This window comes from Coregonus lavaretus (genome assembly GCF_964263955.1).
Source record: "Coregonus lavaretus genome assembly, chromosome: 25".
Classification (NCBI taxonomy): Eukaryota; Metazoa; Chordata; class Actinopteri; order Salmoniformes; family Salmonidae; genus Coregonus; species Coregonus lavaretus.
Genome location: NC_140012.1, coordinates 1,026,340 through 1,050,277, shown reverse-complemented (window position 1 = coordinate 1,050,277; position 23,938 = coordinate 1,026,340). Strand labels below are relative to the sequence as shown.

The window sequence follows — 23,938 nt, the reverse complement described above, 5'->3', positions numbered from 1 at the left end:
AAATTTGTTATGTAATTGTAAGACCTTTTTACAGTTGGTCTAGTGTCTGTAGCTTAAACTGTTAAAGAGCTGTACCATTTGGAATACCAACCACTTTAGGCTGCCATGGACACCATTTCAAGTAGTTATAATGCACAGTAATAATGTTTGGTGGCAGTAACTTACCCCATGATAACACAAAATATATGGTTGCATTACTCCATTGTTTATAACAGGAACAAACCATAGCTTCAAAATATGTTCAAAAGCTGTCCACTACCTTGCCCATTTCCTATCTGAGTAGGCTTAAGTATTAGGCTAGGTCAAGTGTAGGGTTAAGGAGTGGTTTCACAGACACAGATTACACCTAGTCCTGGAGTATAAATTATTTTGGCTGGAGATATTCCATTGATATTGCTTTTTAATCCATGACTAGGCTTAATCTCTGTCCGGGCAAACCTCCCTATAATGTTTAAATGTGTGAAATGGGATGATGTCTTACATGAAAAAACAAGTTTACATTACCAAGTACATTAATGGCGTAAACCTACTCTATGAGTATGTATTAGGCTGTTTGAATTCTAATAAACCCATCCAATGTGAGTACATTTGTTGTTGAAGTACAGTAGATCAATAAAGCTACAGTACTCTAGCAGTAGTCAAGGTGCTTATGCTGAAAAGCCTTGTTAGTGCATAGGTCAAATTAGCTTTTGAATGTCCTGTTTTTTTTTGTGCAGATTCAGACAAAAGCTAATATTTCACTTAAAAAGTGTTTTGTATGAATATGTTTAGTTACAGGTATCTAGTGATGCTTACGACATTTTCCTCTGGGCTGTACATAAAATCACTAGGGTGCTTTCTGAGTAAGTGACAACACAAACAAGATAATAATGAAGAGAAACAAAGAGATTCATCTCTTTTATTCCCTGTAAACACCATATATACATAATGGATCCAGAATCATTATTTTAAAAACATTTGACCATTTTACAGAAGATCGTATCTACAAATGTATAATAATCACAGTTTGAATATTCAATCAAACAGAGCACATCGACTACCAAGAGAATCAACCGAAAATACCAACATCTCGCTTTAGTCAGTCACAATTTTACACTCGCAACACATCTCTTCATATTGCTAATTTCACTGTGACGGGAGACGAATTTGCCACAATCTCTCTTTGTGGACTGGTCTCCCAGGCAAATATCATATTCATTTAACATTGCTCCAATGTTTTCATGTTGTGAGAATGTAGGCCTAGGTTGGACCATACATGGGGGAGTGTTTGACCCTTTTCACATTTCCAATTGTACTTTCCAGCACGTTTAAAGTAAAGGTTACAGCAACTATGGTAGATGTGGAACCAGGCCAGTGCATGGCTCAGTAGTGTGAAATGGGTACTAGAGTTATGCTTCCAATGTTTTTGTTGTCGTGGAGGACACATTTGTTTAACCATAAGTGAACCAGATTATCCACATAGTCACTACATTTGTCTTACCAAGATATCTAGTATGTTGTTCATTTGACAATCAAATGAACAGGAATGAAACGATTCAGTCAAATTATTTTGCTGTGTCAAATTCACATTAATTGTGGCCTTCGTAACATGACAAGTTACAAAAATCATTGATTGGTCTTCATTGGTTGAAGATACCCTCTACGACGTTAATCTTTAAGCCATATCAACAGTTTGCTGATCAATGATAAACTGTTTGACCCATAGTGTATATAGCTCTGCTTCTGGGGTATTTGGGTAACTCAATCCGCGAGCCATTTCATTATGTTAATGTATTTATTCAGATGAATTCCTTCTTGAATAGTCTCTCAAGCTGCTCCTGAAAAATTGATTTACTCATTTGCCCATGCTGCATGTTCTCTACGCACTGTTGCGGAGTAGAGAGCCAGGTTGTGTATCCTTCGTTTTCGGTTTGCCAAGTTAAAAGGGTGCAAAAAGATGCTTCGTCCGACAAATTAATGAGAGTAAAAACAAGGGAGTGTGTGAGAAAGGATGGAAACAAACAATTGAACAGAAAATAATAATATAAAATATTTCCTTCAGTGAATGGACAAAATGAAGAACAGAAAGGAGAGAGAGCAATGGACTTGATTTTAAACTCCAGAAAAGAACATTCGGATTTCATTAAATGCCATTCAAAACCGACAGAAATAAATAAATCACATTAAATTACCGACTAAAGACCAGCCCTAGATTCTCCAGCTGAACTCATTATTTGTAATTTTCTTCAATTTATACAACTTCATAGTAGGACATTTGGGGTCAAGCCAGGAGTTCGTCTATGACATTGATGTTTGCAGAATGTAGGCCAACTGGCAAATCCTGACTCCAGATACTTTGTCATAAATCAAACATTTGATGTCAATGGGAGATATGCATAGAAATTTTAGTTATGAATGATCATCTCAACTAAAAATGTTGCCATAAGTGCTTTGTAGGGCTACGGTGAGAGAAAGGAAAGGGGACCTGGTGGACAAACTTTTGAAGGGTTGCGCGTTGAGTGCAGTTGTAGTCTTTAGTTTCTGGTTCACAGTGAGAGTACGTACTACTGTAAGCGTTAGGGGTCACAGCGGTAATTCAAAAATACATTCAGCAAATTGGCACAAACACTTTTTTGGGAGAGTAATAAGGATTGGCATGTACACGGACCTGCATTAGCAGCTGGCTTCAGAAAATGCTAACCAACATAATCCTTTCAATTCATTCATAAATAAGGCTCTCCTTGGCATCCCAGGAAAGTGCATTAGATTATTGGGGGGGGGGATAGTAGGATAATCCATTGGTGAGAGGATCTGAGTACTCATCCCATTGGGGAGAAGAGTTGAGAACATGGGTGTCTTCAAAATGAGAACAGGCGACTGGTATTTAACATTCAAATTGCTCCTATTTAACATTCAAATTGTGTTCGCATGTGTGTGTCTCAGTTAAATTCTTGATGTGGCACAAGATAGTTGGTGGGGTCTTCAACATTCCCTCTTCACTTGGTCCTCTATAATTTCCTTCAGACACTGTTGTCTACAATGCGTCACTTCCTCTGAGCAATGTCCTCCAGCTATCGTTGCTGTTTGATTAGTCGCTCAATCTCCGCCCCTAATGTCTGAAGATTCTCCTACACAGAGAGAGAGAGAGAGAGAGAGAGAGAGAGACATCAGACAACCCATTCAACAGTGAAAATATTCTGAGCTAGACTACATAGTTTCCCGTGGGTCATTTGGAATCCTTCGCCTTGCACATTTCTAGGTCATCAGAGTTAGATGACTGGAGAAATGGAAGATGGGAATGAGGACAGAGCGAGAGAGCGAGAGAGAGTACAAGACCGAGAGAGGGAACAAGATGGTGAGAAAGACGCAGAGAAGAAAGAATGAGAGAGGAGAGAGAGAGAGAAAGAAAAACAGTGAAAAACAGAAAGATGCTTGCGGCAGGGATGGATGCGTATCGTCTTGGTGCTTTCCTCAGAGACTGTTTCATTGCCTGATCATCCCAGATCATCCCAGTAGACTAATCCTTCTACCATGGGCAATGCTCTGCTGGTCTAACAATTGGGCATCAAACCTGGGTCTTCTGTGCAACAATAACCCACTGAGCTTAAGCCTAGGCATTCGTTCTGGGAGCTAACATGAGATTTCAGGTTTCAGTCAAGGTAACTCATAATGCGAGGATAGTTCACCGAACCAGCTGTTACACAGGTATAGTTCTGTGAAGCCAGCTACCATAATTAGTGGCTTTCCATAGCAATTTCCCAGTGAGCACTGTTTTTTTACTGTACTCTACTGTGCCCTATTATACTGTACTCTACTGTACTGAACTCTTCTGTACTTTACTGTACAAACTTGTAAAACAGACGTCTATGATTGGTTCAGATTTGGTCCGGTTTGGATTGACCAAATTTGGTCTTGTTTGGGGTCGGAGCTCATTAGAATAATACCTTGTATGCTTTGCAAGTGTTCAATTTTCATTTAGCAGACACACCTATTCAGAGCGACTTACAGTCAGTGTATTCAACTAAGGTAGATAAAAATAAAATAAAAAACTATGGGGTATTTATTCCCCGCACCACAAGGTGAGACAGTGTGTTCGGGGGACCCACCTTGAGTGTGATGTTCTTGAGCAGTGTGTCCTCCAGCACGGCCTGCAGCTTCCTGTTGATCTCCAGTGAGAGGTCAAGGGTCAGGCCACTGTCAGCCGGGTGGGAGGTGTACAGGGAGGCCATGATGCCGCCCCGCCTGCCAAACTGAGCTTTGTTAAAGTCTGAGGCCTCTGAAGAGAGGGCGCCCGACTCCTCTCTCAGCACATAGCTCTGGATGATCCTGTAGGGGGCAGAGAAACAATAGTACAGTCAGTTGCGCACATTAGACTACCATATCAGGTGACTGCCCTCCACACTCAATCCCCACCGGGCTGCCATTTTAAACTGATGGGCACATTCAATCAGAGCCCTAATGGCAGCAGTTGTGCCCATCAGAGTTAGAAGGGTAAAGGTTGCTCGACTAATTAAGCAGCTCACCACAGGAGAGGGGGTTGCCAAGACACTATTAATCAAAATCACTAATCTAATCAGTGTGTGTGTGTGTGTGTGTGTGTGTGTGTTTGTAAGGCTTCAATGTTTAACTTGTTAATTTTCTTAGCATCAGCTCCAAATCATAGTCTATAAACAAGCAACACTGAACAAAAACAAATGCAACAGTTTCAAATATTTTGGAAATGACGCCGAACTGCAGTCAGGTCAAGACCCTGGTGAGGACGACGAGCACGCAGAAGAGCTTCCCTGAGACGGTTTCTGACAGTTTGTACAGAAATACTTCAGTTATGCAAACCAACAGTTTCATCAGCTGTCCGGGTGGCTGGTCTCAGACGATCCCGCAGATGAAGAAGCCGGATGTGGAGGTCCTGGGCTGGATGGACGTGGTCTGCAGTTGTGAGGCCGGTTTGATGTACTGCCAAATTCTCTAAAATGTTGAGAAATGAACATTCTATTTTCTGGCAACAGCTCCGGTGGACATTCCTGCAGTTAGCATGCCAACTGCACGCTCCCTCAAAACTTGAGACATCTGTGGCATTGTGTTGTGTAACAAAACTGCACATTTTAGAGTGGCCTTTTATCTTCCCCAGCACAAGGTGCACCTGTGTAATGATCATGCTGTTGAATCAGTTTCTTGATATGCCACACCTGTCAGGTGGATGGATTATCTTGGCAAAGGAGAAATGCTCACTTACAGGGATGTAAACTAATTTGCAGTGTTGTGTTCAAGACCACATTCAAGACCAAGACCGGAGGGGGGGCGAGACCGAGACAAAACCGAGTCCGGGAGGAGGACAAGGGGTCCGAGAGTCAAGACCGAGACCAGCAAAATGTGAATCCAATTCAAGACCATGATTGTAATTTTGTCAAATCACCATCATAATAAGTTCAAAATGTCCAGTATTTCTGTGTTCATATTTCAGAACAACATATGGATTCTTTAGACATTCAGAATAGTGAATAAAATGCATGCTGAATGAAAATAGAGCCACTCTACAAATTATTACTAACACAAACACAGTGGGGAACAATGGGCCTTCTACGCCTTCAGAGAAGGGCTAAGGATTTATTAAATAATGATTATAATAATGTAAAAATATTATGTTATTATTTTCAACGATGTTCTGATATAATCTCTTCAGTTTTTGTTGGAAAGGAAAGGGTTAACACTGAAGAGAAAAAATATCCAATCAGGATTTTTCTTTGCTGGCTGACTTAGCTAGCTAGATTTATCAGAAGCTAGATAAAGGCATCTGCCATTCAACTGTATTAGGGCAACATTTCTGGAGTGACAGCGGAATCAACCAATCACATTTTGACTTAATGAGTGGGACCGTTTTTACACAAACTCATGGAAACTTCTGCCTTCTTGAAGACCAACAGCTCACTGCGCCATAGCAAGCAGCAGTTTTCCCACGGTCTAACTAGCTAGCTTTTATTGTTGGCGGGTTTGCAGCAGCTGCTATCCAAGAGGATGTTGTTGCTAATTTGTTAGCTTCTCCCTTTTCAAGAATAACTTTCAACAAGAAGAGAAGTTTCCCTTCCTGTTGTTAGCCATCTCTTTGAAAATAATTTATGTGTGTGAAACATTGTTGCATTTAACGTGGAACTGACGTGAAACTAAGGTCTATTCAACGCTGGTCTGACCAATCGGAATCCATGCTTCAACATTGTTTTGATCACGCGGACTGGGATATGTTCCAAGAGCCTCTGAGAATAACATTGATATATACACAGACACTGTGACTGAGTTCATCAGGAAGTGTATAGGGAATGTTGTTCTCACTGTGACTATTAAAACCTACCCAAACCAGAAACCGTGGATAGATGGCAACATTCGCGCAAAACTGAAAGCGCGAACCTCCGCATTTAACCATGGCAAGGTGACTGGGAATATGGTTGAATACAAACAGTGTAGTTATTCCCTCCGTAAGGCAATCAAACAGGCAAATCGTCAGTACAGAGAAAAAGTGGAGTCGCAATTCAACGGCTCAGACAAGAGACGTATGTGGCAGGGTCTACAGACAATCACGGATTACAAAGGGAAATCCGGCAACGTCGCGGACACCGACGTCTTGCTCCCGGACAAGCTAAACACCTTCTTCGCCCGCTTTCAGGATAACACAGTGCCACCGACGCGGCTCTTCCCAAGGACTGTGGGCTTTCGTTCTCCGTGGCCGACGTGAGTAAGACATTTAAGCGGGTTAACCCTGGCAAGTCTGCCGACCCAGACGGCATCCCTAGCCGCATCCTCAGAGCATGCGCAGACCAGCTGGCTGGAGTGTTTACGGACATATTCAATCTCTCCCTATCCCGGTCTGCTGTCCCCACTCGCTTCAAGATTCCACCATTGTTCCTGTACCAAAGAAAGCAAAGGTAACTGAACTAAATGACTATCGCCCCGTAGCACTCACTTCTGTTTTAATGAAGTGCTTTGAAAGGCTAGTTAAGGATCATATCACCCTACCTGACACTAGACCCAATTCAATTTGCATACCACCCCAATAGATCCACAGACGATGCCATCACACTGCACACTGCCCTATCCCATCTGGACAAGAGGAATACCTATGTAAGAATGCTGTTCATTGCCTATAGCTCAGCCTTCAACACCAGAGTACCCTCCAAGCTCCCGCTCTGTGCAACTGGGTCCTGGACTTCCTGACGGGATGCCCCCAGGTGGTGAAGGTAGGAAACAACATCTCCACTTTGCTGATCCTCAACACTGGGGCCCCACAAGGGTGCGTGCTCAGCCCCCTCCTGTACTCCCTGTTCACCCATGACTGCATGGCCACGCATGCCTCCAACTCAATCATCAAGTTTGCCGATGACACAACAGTAGTAGGCCTGATTAACAACAATGATGAGACAGCCTGCAGGGAGGAGGTGAGGTCCCTGGCGGAGTGGTGCCAGGAAAATAACCTCTCCCTCAACGTCAAGAAAACGAAGGAGCTGATCGTGGACTTCAGGAAACAGCAGAGGGAGCATGCCCCTATCCACATCGACGGGACCGCAGTGGAGAAGGTGGAAAGCTTCAAGTTCAAGAAATTCAGCTTGGCCCCTAAGACCCTCACAAACTTTTACAGATGCACAATTGAGAGCATCCTGTCAGGCTGTATCACCGCCTGGTACAGCAACTACAGGGCTCTCCAGAGGGTTGTGCAGTCTGCCCAACGCATCACCGGGGGCACACTGCCTGCCTTCCAGGACACCTACAGCACCCGATGTCACAGGAAGGCCAAAAAGATCATCAAGGACATTAAACACCCGAGCCACGGCCTGATCACCCCGCTACCAACCAGAAGGCGATGTCAGTACAGGTGCATCAAAGCTGGGACCGAGAGACTGAAAAACAGCTTCTATCTCAAGGCCATCAGACTGGTAAATAGCATTTCATTAGCCGGCTACCACACGGTTACTCAACTTTGCATCTTAGAGGCTGCTGCCCTATATACAGTGCATTCGGGAAGTATTCAGACCCGTTCACTTTTTCCACATTTTGTTACATTACAGCCTTATTCTAAAATGGATACAATAATTTTTCCCCCCTCATCATTCTACACACAATACCTCATAATGACAAAGCAAAAAGTTATTTTTAGAAATGTTGGCAAAATTATTATTTATTTAAACCCTCAAATATCACGTTTACTTAAGTATTTCGACCCTTTATTCAGTACTTTGTTGAAACCCCTTTGGCAGCGATTACAGCCTCCAGTCTTCTTGGGTATGACGCTACAAGCTTTGCACACCTGTATTTGGGGAGTTTCTCCCATTCTTCTATGCAGATCCTCTCAAGCTCTGTCAGGTTGGATGGGGAGCGTCGCTGATCCGCTATTTTCAGGTCTCCCAGAGATGTTCGATCGGGTTCAAGTCCGGGCCACTCAAGGACATTCAGAGACTTGTCCCGAAGCCACTCCTGCGTGGTCTTGGCTGTGTGATTAGGGTCGTTGTCCTGTTGGAAGGTGAACATTCGCCCCAGTCTGAGGTCCTGAGCGCTCTGGAGCAGGTTTTCATCAAGGATCTCTCTGTACTTTTCTCTGTTCATCTATCCCTCGATCCTGACTAGTCTCCCAGTCCCTGCCACTGAAAAACATCCCCACAGCATGATGCTGCCACCACCTTGCTTCACCGTAGGGATGGTATTGGCCAGGAGATGAGTGGTGCCAGGTTTCCTCCAGACGTGACGTTTAGCATTTAGGCCAAAGAGTTCAATCTTGGTTTCATCACACCAGAGAATCTTGTTTCTCATGGACAGGGAGTCCTTTAGGTGCCTTTTGGCAAACTCCAAGCGGGCTTGTCATGTGCCTTTTACTTTGGAGTGGCTTCCGTCTGGCCACTCTACCATAAAGGCCTGATTGGTGGAGTGCTGCAGAGATGGTTGTCCTTCTGGAAGGTTCACCCATCTCTACAGAGGAACTCTGGAGCTCTGTCAGAGTGACCATAGGGTTCTTGGTCACCTCCCTGACCAAGGCCCTTCTCCCCCGATTGCTCAGTTTGGCCGGGCGGCCAGCTCTAGGAAGAGTCTAAGTGGTTCCAAACTTCTTCCATTTAAGAATGATGGAGGCCACTGTGTTCTTGAGGGGACCTTCAATGTTGCAGACATTTTTTGGTACCCTTCCCCTGATCTGTGCCTCGACACAATCCTGTCTCGGAGCTCTACGGACAATTCCTTCGAACTCATAGCTAGGTTTTTGCTCTGACATGGAAGGTCAACTGTGGGCCCTTATATAGACAGGTGTGAGCCTTTCCAAATCATGTCCAATAAATTGAATTTACCACAGGTGGACTGCAATCAAGTTGTAGAAACATCTCAATAATGATCGATTGAAATTGGATGCACCTGAGCTCAATTTCAAGTCTCATAGCAAAGGGTCTGAATACTTACGTAAATAAGGTATTTCTGTTATTATTATTATTTCATTAAAACCTGTTTTCGCTTTGTCATTATAGGGTATTGTGTGTAGATTGCTGAGATGTTTTTGTACTTTATTCATTTCAGAATAAGGCTGTAACGTAACAAAATGTGGAGAAAGTAATAGGGTCTGAATACTTTCCAAATGCACTGTACATAGACATGGAATCACTGGTCACTTTAATGTTTACATACTGCTTTACTCATTTCATATGTATATACTATATTCTATTCTACTGTATTTTAGTCAATGCCACTCCGACATTGCTCGTCCTAATATTTATATATTTCTTAATTCCATTCTTTGACTTTTAGATGTGTGTATTGTTAGATACTACTGTATTGTTGGAGCTAGGAACACAAGCATTTCGCTACACCCGCAATAACATCTGCTAAGTATGTACAGTTGAAGTCGGAAGTTTACATACACTTAGGTTGGAGACATTAAAACTCGTTTTTCAACCACTCCACACATTTCTTGTTAACAAACTATAGTTTTGGCAAGTCGGTTAGGACATCTACTTTGTGCATGACACAAGTAAGTTTTCCAACAATTGTTTATAATTCACTGTATCACAATTCCAGTGGGTCAGAAGTTTACATATACTAAGTTGACTGTGCCTTTAAACTTCTTGGAAAATTCCAGAAAATGATGTCATGGCTTTAGAAGCTTCTGATAGGCTAATTGACATCGTTTGAGTCAATTGGAGGTGTACCTGTGGACATATTTCTAGGCCTACCTTCAAACTCAGTGCCTCTTTGCTTGACATCATGGGAAAATCAAAAGAAATCAGCCAAGACCTCAGAAAAAAAACTTGTAGACCTCCACAAGTCTGGTTCATCCTTGGGAGCAATTTCCAAACGCCTGAAGGTACCACGTTCATCTGTACAAACAATAGTACGCAAGTATAAACACCATGGGACCACGCAGCCATCATACCGCTCAGGAAGGAGACGCATTCTGTCTCCTAGAGATGTACGTACTTTGGTGCGAAAAGTGCAAATCAATCCCAGAACAGCAGCAAAGGACCTTGTGAAGATGCTGAAGGAAACAGGTACAAAAGTACCTATATCCACAGTAAAACAAGTCCTATATCGACATAACCTGAAAGGCCGCTCAGCAAGGAAGAAGCCACTGCTCCAAAACTGACATAAAAAAGCCAGACTACGGTTTGCAACTGGACATGGGGACAAAGATCGTACTTTTTGGAGAAATGTCCTCTGGTCTGATGAAACAAAAATAGAACTGTTTGGCCATAATGACCATCGTTATGTTTGGAGGAAAAAAGCACGGGGGTGGCAGCATCATGCTGTGGGGGTGCTTTGCTGCAGGAGGGACTGGTGCACTTCACAAAATAGATGGCATCATGAGGAAGGAAAATTATGTGGATATATTGAAGCAACATCTCAAGACATCAGTCAGGAAGTTAAAGCTTGGTCGCAAATGGGTCTTCCAAATGGACAATGACCCCAAGCATACTTACAAAGTTGTGGCAAAATTGCTTAAGGACAACAAAGTCAAGGTATTGGAGTGGCCATCACAAAGCCCTGATCTCAATCCTATAGAAAATGTGTGGGCAGAACTGAAAAAGTGTGTGCAAGCAAGGAGGCCTACAAACCTGACTCAGTTACACCAGCTCTGTCAGGAGGAATGGGCCAAAATCCACCCAACTTATTGTGGGAAGCTTGTGGAAGGCTACCCGAAACGTTTGACCCAAGTTAAACAATTTAAAGGCAATGCTACCAAATACTAATTGAGTGTATGTAAACTTCTGATCCACTGGGAATGTGATGAAATAAATAAAAGCTGAAATAAATCATTCGCTCTACTATTATTCTGACATTTCACATTCTTAAAATAAAGTGGTGATCTTAATTGACCTAAGACAGGGAATTTTTGCTAGGATTAAATGTCAGGAATTGTGAAAAACTGAGTTTAAATGTATTTGGCTAAGGTGTATGTAAACTTCTGACTTCAACTGTATATGTGACCAATACCATTTGATTTGATTATTTTCGCAAAACGAAATCTTATTTAAAATCTGTTCATATACATCCCCAGGAAGAATATGACACAAAAATACAAATCTGACAAGCGACTGTGTCAATTCTTAGAATGTTTGGGAATTACGTATACTAAGGTATTTGTGAAAATTCTATAGCAATATAGAGTGGAAAAGTGTTTGGACAATTAATAGACACTGCAGTAAATAAAACCGTATAAAAACACCTGTCTTGTCCAGGACCGTAGTCTACACAGACCGGTGTGCTATAGCCAAATCAGAGCTACAGTAGACTTTTATACAAACAAGCCATTTGCCACATGGGCCTGCCATTATTCACTTTGAACTGGACTGTGTGTTTACAGCAGTTGCAACAGCGCGACTTTAGATCATTAGAACGCATTCACCAAAAGCCACAAAATACACCTGAATGGATTTCTGCAAATATGTAAACACCAAGGGAGTCCTCTTACATTAGGGAACTTTACAGTCCTATTGATCAAACAACCATGAAACGATAGGCTCTCTCTCCCTCAGTTATGCACATCAACAAGATCAACAAATAATGCTAGCCAGAGCAAGATGAGTAAAATCTAATGAAGGAACATTAGATAAACCCTCTCAAACTTTTTCAGCTAGTTGGCCATCAAAATTGCACTGATAAACGATGGGGAAGTGTAGCCTCCTCGTCCTTCTGCAGCTTGCCTGCCAATGCATATTTGTCCCAACCAAGCACCCAAGCTAACTGGCTAAAGCAAAGTTATCATGTTTGTTTTGTTTTGTTTTTAAACCTTACAATAGGGGTAAAATCAGAACATTGTTTGAGAGTGATCTGTGTGTATTAGCAGTAGTGATTGGGAGGGTCTTGAGAGTCCTAGTTGAAGGAAACAGATATGGAGACTAGTGAAAGTAACAAAGTGAATGGTAATATTAATGGCTTTCAGATAGCACTCTAATAATGCAATGTCTTAGTAATTTGAAGAAGTAAATGTTTTAACACAAGGTCACATGACGAACAGAGAGATTGAGCATTGGGACTGTTATTAAATTAGAGGCTGCCATCTGGTGTTTGGGTTAAAGATAAGCTTCCTGCGGACAAATAGATAGGCCACCAGTACTCACTGAACTCAAACAGGCTGTAAGGGATATAGAGGGACATTTGGGACAGAGGTATACATAATTGAATAAGACATTTTTGACAATTTCCAATTATTATTACTAAATTCTATAGTTTGGGTAACACCAGTGATTGAAGTAAGAAGGTAATTTCATCTAAAACAAACATCTGTTTCCATTACGTGGAACTATGTCCTGGAATTGAAGAAGATCCAAGTAAATGTTTTTAGTACCGAATATTGAGCCAGCACCAACTTTTTGAAGGTTTTAGCAGATTTGTTAAACAACAGGTTTCATATTTTGACTTGTTGATGTCACAGGGACGTAGGTCAATGCAACAGGTCAAAATGATAAGATTACAAGAAAGGGGCTCTGGGATTGTTTACTTTAGAAGGTGGCTATTTAGCTTAACGGGACACTGTATCATCTGATGTGTCTTTTGTATGATTCTGTATACGATGGTTTTATCAAGACATCCTGCCCAAGATGCAGTAAACTCTATTAAGATTATGAATATTTAGGACTGATTATGTGCAAACTTGTTTATTTTCTTCCTTCTAGGACTTTTGGAATGTCCATTACCAAGTTTTCTGATGAGTTTACCTATGAAATACTTTCTAAGGGAGAGATACAGAATCAAAGGCAGGTGCCTTGGGAGAACAGTTAGTATAAAGGCACCCAGATCCAGCTGTTAAAGGAGCTCCAAATTAAGTAAGTACATTTTGTTTGTTTTTACCCTATGTTTTACCACACACGGCAGCACACACCCTGTTATGAATATTTGTTAGTGGTGTTAATACTGTGTTTGATTTATTGTGTGGGGTGTTTTTTTTTTTTTTTTCACAGGTTAGGAAGGATGCACCTTAAAGGGCACCATTCTTTTCCCCTGAAGTATCTATTGTCCGAGTTTTGGTTGCACACGTACATTCTCTTGATAAGAAATGTACTGAAAAACCCAACCTAAACCTGGTACACACAATGTTTGAAATGTCTTTAAATAAAGAGAATGAGGTACAGGGAAAGAAAAGGGAAAGAAACACTCACTTAATGGGGTGGAATGACCTCTGACTTCGTTTCTGACTTTCTGGTGAGGCCTGATCACCCTCACTAGAAAGGCTAGAGACATTGGGTGAGATTTAAATATAATATGTAAACACTGATAATTAGGTAGAAGTTCATAATTTATCAATAGTCCTATATGTGATTCGGACCACGAGAAGGAGAGAGAGCGAGCGCTGCCCCTGAATGAGGGACACCTGTCTCTAGTCTATTTTACTACTCCTTGAAATACTTTATGGGATACAATTATTTTAAGATGGAGTTATTAAGGGTTGTAATTCAAATTTTATTTGTTATTTTGATTTAACCGGCAGTGTTGTTGTTTTTTTGTCTTGCGTCAATAGAAATCTCACCAGATTGAGTCTGCTGGATAGTCGGGATTTCTCCCTAAGGATTAGCCCTCTAACTCCCTTACCCTGTAACTCTGCGGTGAGATCGGCAAGATGATAAAGGAGTATAAGCCAATTTGCAAAAATGTTTTCAACTGTGTCTTGTTATTATTTTTGACATTTGTCTTAGACATTTGTATTAAGAATATTGGTAGTAGTAATAATTTGTCATACAATAAATAGGTTGTCTGGATTTCCTGAATCAGAAATGCCCTAAACTAAACTGTTGTTCTGGTCTGTCCTCTTCTCTCTCTCTACTAATTTTGAAAAAAGCTAAGCAATACATTCAAAGATGGAAGAGAAAATGGCAACTTCAAAATATTTTGCGTCCTCAATCAAACCCTAATAACTTCACTTCTCTTTGCTTAACCAATTTGAAACGGATGAAGGGTCTTCAGAACACTAGTAGGAAGGTGTATGCTGAAACAGGTGTGATATAACAAAAAACATGGAAATAGCAAGCAATTGTGAACATCTGTTAGCATGCTAATCTCTTGTAAACATAAATGGTACCGTAGATCTGTCAAGACACTATGGGCACAAAGTGCTAATGAGCAGCAGTAGTTCTGGTGCTTGGGTTTTTCGTCACTGGTCATTTGGACGTAGCAGCATTGGGGGAAAGTGGTGCATAAACTGGGGCCGGGGATTTCAAGCTGAAAGTTCTCTGGTGTGCGCAGTAGACAATGTACCCCTGGGAAACACTTGACGGACCGCTCCTCCTACAGCATTTTCATGTTCATTTGCGAACATGGCGCAACAGTCTCGTGGTAAAAACAACTTTGCAAAACACCCTATCCAAAGTCCTGGAAGTGTGTCAAGTTTGTGCATCTACTTTCGATGCAATAAGGAAGAAATTCTATTTACATTTAGGAAAGGATTGTATAATAAAAACAGACTATACGTTCAAAATCCCCACTTGCTCCCCCATTATCGATAATAAAAATCATACCACCAACACCATACAGAGTTCTCCGGCCATTGCTCTGGGTATACCTCAGACAGCAAACTTCACAAACCTGGCCACGCTTGATATTTCAAACTTTTGCCATAGCCAGTTTGCAGGCATGCTATAACGTCTCTGTTGCCAGTCAACATTTTTAAACATATCTTTTGCAGTGGCTTAAGCAAAAGGATTGAATGGACACTGCTATCATTTGAAATAACAGTGTGGCAAACATCACATCTTCACAAGTCTCCCTCTTTGGAGCGAGTGAAGTGAGTTTGGAAAATCTGAAAGTATACAGCATCTTAACCCTTTACACTCATGGGAACTGACCTATATGCATAGGGCCAAATTGAAATGTTTCTAACCAAAGAAATAAGCATATGCATAATCATGGTAGCAATTGAAAGGGAACACTTTGGAGAGTATGGGCAAATTATCAGAACAAAGGTGAGGACAAACCAGTTCACCTGACAAAACCGAATCCAAACATTACACTGTTGATTTTATATGCATTTTACATTTACTGTACTTTTCACAGCATTTGTTGATAACGAAATCTGGAAACACTCTGGATACATTCAGTAACAACTTGTCAAACTGGTGTCTACAACTGGTGTCACCTCTCCAAAGTGTGCACAGTTCCTAAGTAAATTCAATACACTTATGACTTTGGAGCTCTCCTGGCTGTGCCTTTGGAGGAATTTAATCAAGCAAACACGGTTGTTTTTTGTGCACTATGAACAAAAGACATTAACAAAAGCTCAAAAAACACCCAAATGTCATTTTAGAAACGGACACGCTCTCAGTATAGTGCAGTAGGTCTTTAGATGTTGTACACATGAAATGCCTGCACAGCTGGGTATAGGAACAAGCTTGAGTCACACAAAATGGAATATGACGTTGCAGATCAAGTTTGGAATGACACAATTTCATGTGTACAACCTCTAAAGACCTACATCACTATACTGAGCGCATGACCGTTTCTAAAAGGACGTAGTTGGGTGTTTTTGGAGCTTTTGCTTATGTGTTTTGGTCGCCCACATAGTGTACAACGAGTCTATCGCGGCTTGGTTAAGTGAACAAGTGAAATCACAAAAAAAGTGTCTGCACCCTTGAACAACATGCCATTACATCAAAAATAAATATTTACTTCAGAAATAGTAAACCACTCCTTTAATCAAGAGCAATTCCATAATAAGGTCAACCTGAGCATGAAAAAACTAAATCGCTCATTTCCTAATTAAACTACTTTCATATTTACCTTGAATATGTGTCTTTTGAAATACAGACTACAGTTGGCCTTTATATTTTCCGAATGTAATGTTAAGGTTGGATTACAAAGTGTTAAAATAAGGCTTTTCAGTCAACCAGAATTAATAGCTTTTGGCAATGGCTCACAGTTTTGGTACTCACATCTCTGTCCCCCTGTGTTGGAAGGTTAATGAAACAATATTAAAACTAACTTTAGTCCAATAATTAACTAGCTAGCTAATTAACTTTAGTATTTGAAAGCGTTATTTGTTTCTGGCAGCCTAGATCCGAAATGACGTTAAAAAAAATAATTTCTAGATCAAGGATATCCACCTATAATCTGACAAAACATTTGAAAATACAGTACAATCCCAATCAAAGTATGTACAGAATTTTAGTTTTTGTACATTTACCCTTTTCTCAATATTGTAATAACAATGTGACACCCCCAGGTGTGAGCCCGCTTTGAGAAGGTTCTGGAGGAGGTGACCCGCTATACCCCTCGCTACACGGAGGAGATGTAGTCTATCTTTGACCAATCACAGGTGGAGGAGAGGTAGGCTACACCTGCAGTCAGACTGTTACTAGGAGGGTGTGTATGTGGGTGGTCTTTCTTTATCTAATACATTTACATTTACATTTTAGTCATTTAGCAGACGCTCTTATCCAGAGCGACTTACAGTTAGTGAATACATATATATATATATATATATATTTTTTTATTATTATTATTATTATTATTATTTATTTTTTACTGGCCCCCCGTGGGAAACGAACCCACACCCCTGGCGTTGCAAACGCCATGCTCTATCAACTGAGCTACATCCCTGCCGGCCATTCCCTCCCCTACCCTGGACGACGCTGGGCCAATTGTGCGCCGCCCATGAGTCTCCCGGTCGCGGCCGGCTGCGACAGAGCCTGGATTCGAACCAGGATCTCTAGTGGCACAGTTAGCACTGCGATGCAGTGCCTTAGACCACTGCGCCACTCAGGAGTAATCTCTCACTGATAATTTCTGTCATGCCTTGATCTCTCATTCCCCCTCTCTCTCTCCCTCTCCCTTTATCTTTCTCTCTCCCCCACAACAATCTCATGGCCATCAATGAGCAGGACAAACTGAGCTGGTGGAAGAACACCTACAGACACCCAGCACCCTCCCCTACTTCCAGCCCACTTTTTCGCTGATCAACGTCACTTCCTGTTGACACGGAACGAGGGAGAGCTCAGTTTGTTGTTTTGAAATGTTTGTTGTTTTGAAAGTGTATTGGAATGTTTCTTAGTAGCTAGCTAACTTTTTAGTTTGGATCCCGCGACGCAGTTGTCATCAGTTGCTGGGACTGCTAGCTACCAAGGCCGGGTCTGAGGAGCTATTTGGCGTAGCAGCTAGCCTAGCTGCCTTTCTTGAGGGCTTGAACGCAGCCTGCGACACGGTTAGCTATTGTGGCTGTCTAGATCCCTGCTGTTTGTTGTTTTCAATCTTTCCTGTGACCTGCCCTGCCTTGAACCGTGAGGAGTAACAGCGTAACCTATGTTGCTAGCTACCATGACAAAGACCAAAGCCGGCGGGAGTACCGTTGAGGACAGTGGTTTCTCTCTATCACACATGAAGGATCTTTTAAAATGAACAAAAATAGTTCTACAAGCAGTTGTTAAAACAACAAGAAAATATCTTCAAGTGTTTTGTCCAAATACTGATGGATTCACCTAATAAAAGAATGGACAACCTGACCAGAGAGGTCCAGGACCTGAAGAACAGTTTGCAGATCTCCCAGGGTCAGCTCGATGAGTTGAAACAGGAGAATGGCAAGATGACAGCAATCTGTAAGTCATTGAGAGAGGACATCAGTTCTGTGTGTGTGAATCCATGATAACAATGACGGATAAATCAGAGGGACAATCAAGGCGGAACATCATGGTTGTGGACGGAATTGCAGAATCTCCACATGAGACCTGGACGGAGTCTGAGGACAAAGTGAGGGAAATGATCTCTGAGAAATTGAAGATGGACCACAGGAAGATTGAGGTGGAGCGCGCCCACAGGACTGGAAAACCCACCACCGGCCCAGGTGACAGGCCCAGGCCAATAGTGGTCAAGTTCCTGAGGTTCAAGGACAAGGTAGCTGTTCTGGAAAGAGCCAAGAACTTGAGAGGAATGTATATCTTCCTCAACGAGGACTATCCTGAAGCTGTGCGCCAGAAGAGGAAATAACTTATCCCAGCCATGAACGCTGCTAGAGCGCGTGGGGACATTGCTTACATCCGCTATGACAGGCTCATTGTCCATCCTCCCTCCCAGAAGCCTGGAAGGGATGAGAGAGCCAAGCCTATGGGTTCGTAGCTTCAACCTCGCAACACACACACACCAATTGATTAATGGACTGCTGAATGTATATTGCTTTATCTCGCTTTGTTTGCTCTTTTCCATATTAGGTCTATCTCTGATAAGCTACCCAGGAAAGGTCTGAAAATAGCCCATATTAATATATGTAGCCTTAGAAATAAGGTTCATTAAATCAATAACTTGGTAACATCAGATAACATTCATATATTAGCCATTTCTGAGACTCACTTAGATAAATCATTTGATGATACAGCAGTAGCAATACAAGGATATAACATCTATAGAAAATACAGAAATGCTTATGGGGGAGGTGTTGCTGTATATATTCAGAGCTATATCAATCAATCAATCAAATTGATTTATAAAGCCTTTTTACATCAGCAGATGTCACAAAGTGCTATACAGAAACCCAGCCTAAAACCCCAATGCAGATGTAGAAGCACGGTGGCTAGGAAAGAAAGGCTGAAACCTAGGAAGAAACCTAGAGAGGAACCAGGCTCTGAGGGGTGGCCAGTCCCCTTCTGGCTGTGCCGGGTGGAGATTACAACAGTACATGGCCATTAGGGCCAGATTTTTCTCCAAGATGTTCAAACGTTCATAGATGACCAGTAGGGTCAAATAACAATCACAGTGGTTGTAGAGGTTGCAACAGGTCAGTACATCAGGAGTAAATGACACTTGGCTTTTCATAGACGGGCATTTAGAGGTTGAAATAGCAGGTGCATTAGAGAAAGAGTTGAAAACAGCAGGTCTGGGACAAGGTAGCACGTCCGGTGAACAGGTCAGGGTTCCATAGCCGCAGGCAGAAGAGTGGAAACTGGAGCAGCAGCACAACCAGGTGGACTGGGGACAGCAAGGAGTCATCAGGCAAAACAGTCCTGAGGCATGGTCCTAGGGCTCAGGTCCTCCGGGAGGGGAGGGAGAGAGGGAGAGAGAGAGAATTAAAGGGAGCATACTTAAATTAACACAGGACACCAGATAAGACAGAAGAATCACACCAGATATAATATAACAGACTGACCCTAGCTCCCTGGCACATAGACTATTGCAGCATAGATACTGGAGGCTGAGACAGGGGTGGGGTCGGGAGACACTGTGGCCCTGTCCGACGATACCCCCGGACAGGGCCAACCAGGAAGGATATAACCCCACCCACTTTGCCAAAGCACAGCCCCCACACCACCAGAGGGATATCAACAGACCACCAACCTACTACCCTGAGACAAGGCTGAGTATAGCCCACAAAGATCTCCTCCACTGCACGAGCCCGAGGGGGCGACAAACCAGACAGGAAGATCACGTCAGTGACTCAACCCACTCAAGTGACGCACCCCTCCTAGGGACGGCATGGAAAGCACCAGTAAGCCAGTGACTCAGCCCCCGTAATAGGGTCAGAGGCAGAGAATTCCAATGGAGAGACAGGAACCAGCCAGGCAGAGACAGCAAGGGTGGTTTGTCGCTCCAGTGCCTTTCCGTTCACCTTCGCACACCTGGGCCAGACCTACTGAAGAGATGAGTCTTCAATAAAGACTTAAAGGACTTTGCGATTGCAAACGTAATAAGATGGTGGTCCGATAGTCCAGGGTTATGAAGAAAAACATTTAGATCCACAATATTTATTCCACGGGACAAAACTAGATCCAGGGTATGACTGTGGCAATGAGTAGGTCCGGAGACATGTTGGACAAAGTCATGTCGATGTTGGACAACGACATGAGTCGATGATGGCTCCGAAAGCCTTTTGGAGTGGGTCTGTGGACTTTTCCATGTGAATATTAAAGTCACCAAAAATTTGAATATTATCTTCCATGATTACAATGTCCGATATGAATTCAGGGAACTCAGTGAGGAACTCTGTATACGGCCCAGGAGGCGTAAACAGTAGCTTTAAAAAGTGATTGAGTAGGCTGCATAGATTTCATGACTAGAAGCTCAAAAGACGAAAAAAACTGTCATTTCTGGGGGGTAAATTGACATTTGCTATCATAACTGTTAGCAACACCTCTGCCTTTGCGGGATGCGCGGGGGATATGGTCACTAGTGTAACCAGGAGGAGAGGCCTCATTTAACACAGTAAATTCATCAGGCTTAAGCCATGTTTCAGTCAGGCCAATCACATCAAGATTATGATCAGTGATTAGTTAATTGACCATAACTGCCTTGGAAGTGAGGGATCTAACATTAAGTAGCCCTATTTTGAGATGTGAGATATCACAATCTCTTTCAATAATGACAGGAATGGAGGAGGTCTTTATTCCAGTGAGTTGCTAAGGCGAACACCGCCATGTTTAGTTTTGCTCAACCTAGATCGCGGCACAGACACGGTCTCAATGGGGATAGCGGAGCTGACTACACTGACTGTGCTAGTGGCAGACTCCACTAAGCTGGCAGGCTGGCTAATGCTTAGAGAAGATCTTAGTGTCAAGTGTTATTGAAGTGTTGGGGTTGCAGGTTCACTTGGCACATCTTTTCTTTTGGGGTGTTGCTATAGGCCACCAAATGCTAACAGTCAGTATCTAAATAATATGTGTGAAATGCTTGATAGTGTATGTGATGTAAACAGAGAGGTCTACTTTCTTGGGGACCTGAATATTGACTGGTTTTCATCAAGCTGTCCGCTCAAGAGGAAGCTTCTCACTGTAACCAGTGCCTGTAATCTGGTTGAGGTTATTAATCAACCCACCAGGGTGTTTACAAACACTACAGGAACAAGATCATCCACATGTACTGTGCCTTGCAAAAGTATTCATCCCCCTTGGCGTCTTTCCTATTTTGTTGCATTACAACCTGTAATTTAAATTGATTTTTATTTGGATTTCATGTCATGGACATACACAAAATAGTCCAAATTGGTGAATTGAAATGAAAAAAATAACTTGTTTCAATAAATAACAGAAAAGTGGTGCGTGCATATATATTCACCCCCTTTGCTATGAAGCCCCTAAATAAGATCTGGTGCAACCAATTACCTTCAGAAGTCACATAATTAGTTAAATAAAGTCCACCTGTGTGCAATCTAAGTGTCACATGATCTGTCACATGATCTCGGTATATATATATATATATATATACACACATACATACACACCTGTTCTGAAAGGCCCCAGAGTCTGCAACAACACTAAGCAAGGGGCACCACACCAAGCAAGCTGCACCATGAAGACCAAGGAACTCTCCAAACAGGTCAGGGACAAAGTTGTGGAGAAGTACAGATCAGGGTTGGGTTATAAAAAAATATCCAAAACTTTGAACATCCCACGGAGCACCATTAAATCCATTATTAAAAAATGGAAAGAATATGGCACCACAACAAACCTGCCAAGAGAGGGCCGCCCACCAAAACTCACGGACCAGGCAAGGAGGGCATTAATCAGAGAGGCAACAAAGAGACCAAAGATAACCTTGAAGGAGCTGCAAAGCTCCACAGCGGAGATTAGAGTATCTGTCCATAGGATCACTTTAAGCCGTACACGCCACAGAGCTGGGCTTTACGGAAGAGTGGCCAGAAAAAAGCCATTGCTTAAAGAAAATAATAAGCAAACACGTTTGGTGTTCGCCAAAAGGAATGTGGGAGACTCCCCAAACATATGGAAGAAGGTACTCTGGTCAGATGAGACTAAAATTGAGCTTTTTGGCCATCAAGGAAAATGCTATGTCTGGCGCAAACCCAACACCTCTCATCACCCCGAGAACACCATCCCCACAGTGAAGCACGGTGGTGGCAGCATCATGCTGTGGGGATGTTTTTCCTCGGCAGGGACTGGGAAACTGGTCATAATTGAAGGAATGATGGATGGCGCTAAATACAGGGAAATTCTTGAGGGAAACCTGTTTCAGTCGTCCAGAGATTTGAGACTGGGACGGAGGTTCACCTTCCAGCAGGACAATGACCCTAAGCATACTGCTAAAGCGACACTCGAGTGGTTTAAGTGGAAACATTTAAATGTCTTAAAATGGCCTAGTCAAAGCCATTGTTGTTCAATGGAGTCTAATGAACCCTTTTAGGAGTGGGCACCAGAAAAGAAAAGCAAAAAAGGGAATAACTGAGGTAGAGGCACAATATAGTTGAGCATGTCTCGATCTGTCTTTATGACCTCATGCTACTTACCATCTCATTATGACAAATCATTAATTCCTAATTAGTTTGTTAATTTATAGATAGTGTTACTGTATGGTTGACACAGTTACAGTACACTACCGTTCAAAAGTTTGGGGTCACTTAGAAATGTCATTGTTTTCGAAAGAAAAGCCCTCTCTGTTGCCGTCTCCTCTGTCCCACCGCTAAAGCACTGTGCTCGTAGTTCACCCCCAACAAGCTGATTGCTGTGTCTGTGAATGCATCCATCCACACACACAGAGACATACACTACCGTTCAAAAGTTTAGGGTCACTTAGAAATGTCCTTGTTTTCGAAAGAAAAGCAATTTTTCTGTCCATTAAAATAACATCAAATTGATCAGAAATACAGTGTGTAGACATTGTTAATGTTGTAAATGGCTATTGTAGCTGGAAACGGCTGATTTAATGGAATATCTACATAGGCGTACAGAGGCCCATTATCAGCAACCATCAGTCCTGTGTTCCAATGGCATGTTGTGTTTGCTAATCCAAGTTTATCATTTTAAAAGGTTAATTGATCATTAGAAAACCCTTTTGCAAATATGTTATCACAACTGAAAACTGTGCTGATTAAAGAACCAATAAAACTGGCCTTCGAGACTAGTTGAGTATCTGGAGCATCAGCAATTGTGGGTTCGATTACAGGCTCAAAATGGCCAGAAACAAATAACTTTCTTCTGAAACGCGTCAGTCTATTCTTGTTCTGAAAAATTATTGCCATTTCATGCGAGAAATTGCCAAGAAACAGAAGATCTCGTACAACGCTGTGTACTACTCCCTTCACAGAACAGCGCAAACTGGCTCTAACCAGAATAGAAAGAGGTGTGGGAGGCCCCACATCGTTGGCAGTGATCAGGCCTACTACTGTTGTCGTCTGCAAACTTAATGATGGTGTTGGAGTCGTGCCTTGGCCATGCAGTCATGGGTGAACAGGGAGTACAGGATGGGACTGAGCATGCATCCCTGAGGGGCCTTGTATTGAGGATCAGTGTGGCAGATGTGTTGTTACCTACCCTTACCAATTGGGGGTGGCCTGTCAGGAAGTCCAGGATCCAGTTGCAGAGGGAGGTGTTTACTCCCAGGGTCCTTAGCTTAGTGATGAGCTTTGAGGGCACTATGGTGTTGAACGCTGAGCTGTAGTCAATGAATAGCATTCTCACGTAGCTGTTCCTCTTGTCCAGGTGGGAAAGGGCAGTGTGGAGTGCAATAGAGATGGCATCATCTGTGGATATGTTGGGGCGGTATGCAAATTGGAGTGGGTCTAGGGTTTCTGGAATAATGG

General features: G+C 42.4%; 1 protein-coding gene across 1 annotated transcript in view; it reads right to left on the bottom strand.

Annotated features, from left to right (window-relative positions):
• Positions 1 to 884: 884 nt before the first annotated feature.
• The window catches only part of ccdc186 (coiled-coil domain-containing protein 186), a 119,143-nt gene continuing 96,089 nt past the window's right edge, over positions 885 to 23,938 (bottom strand). The window contains exons 15-16 of the mRNA XM_084142144.1: positions 4,086 to 4,305; positions 885 to 3,107 (exon numbers count right to left, since the gene is read on the bottom strand). Coding sequence (XP_083998270.1) covers positions 3,051 to 3,107; positions 4,086 to 4,305 — 277 coding nt within the window. The 3' untranslated portion in view covers positions 885 to 3,050. The remainder of the gene's footprint in view (positions 3,108 to 4,085; positions 4,306 to 23,938) is intronic.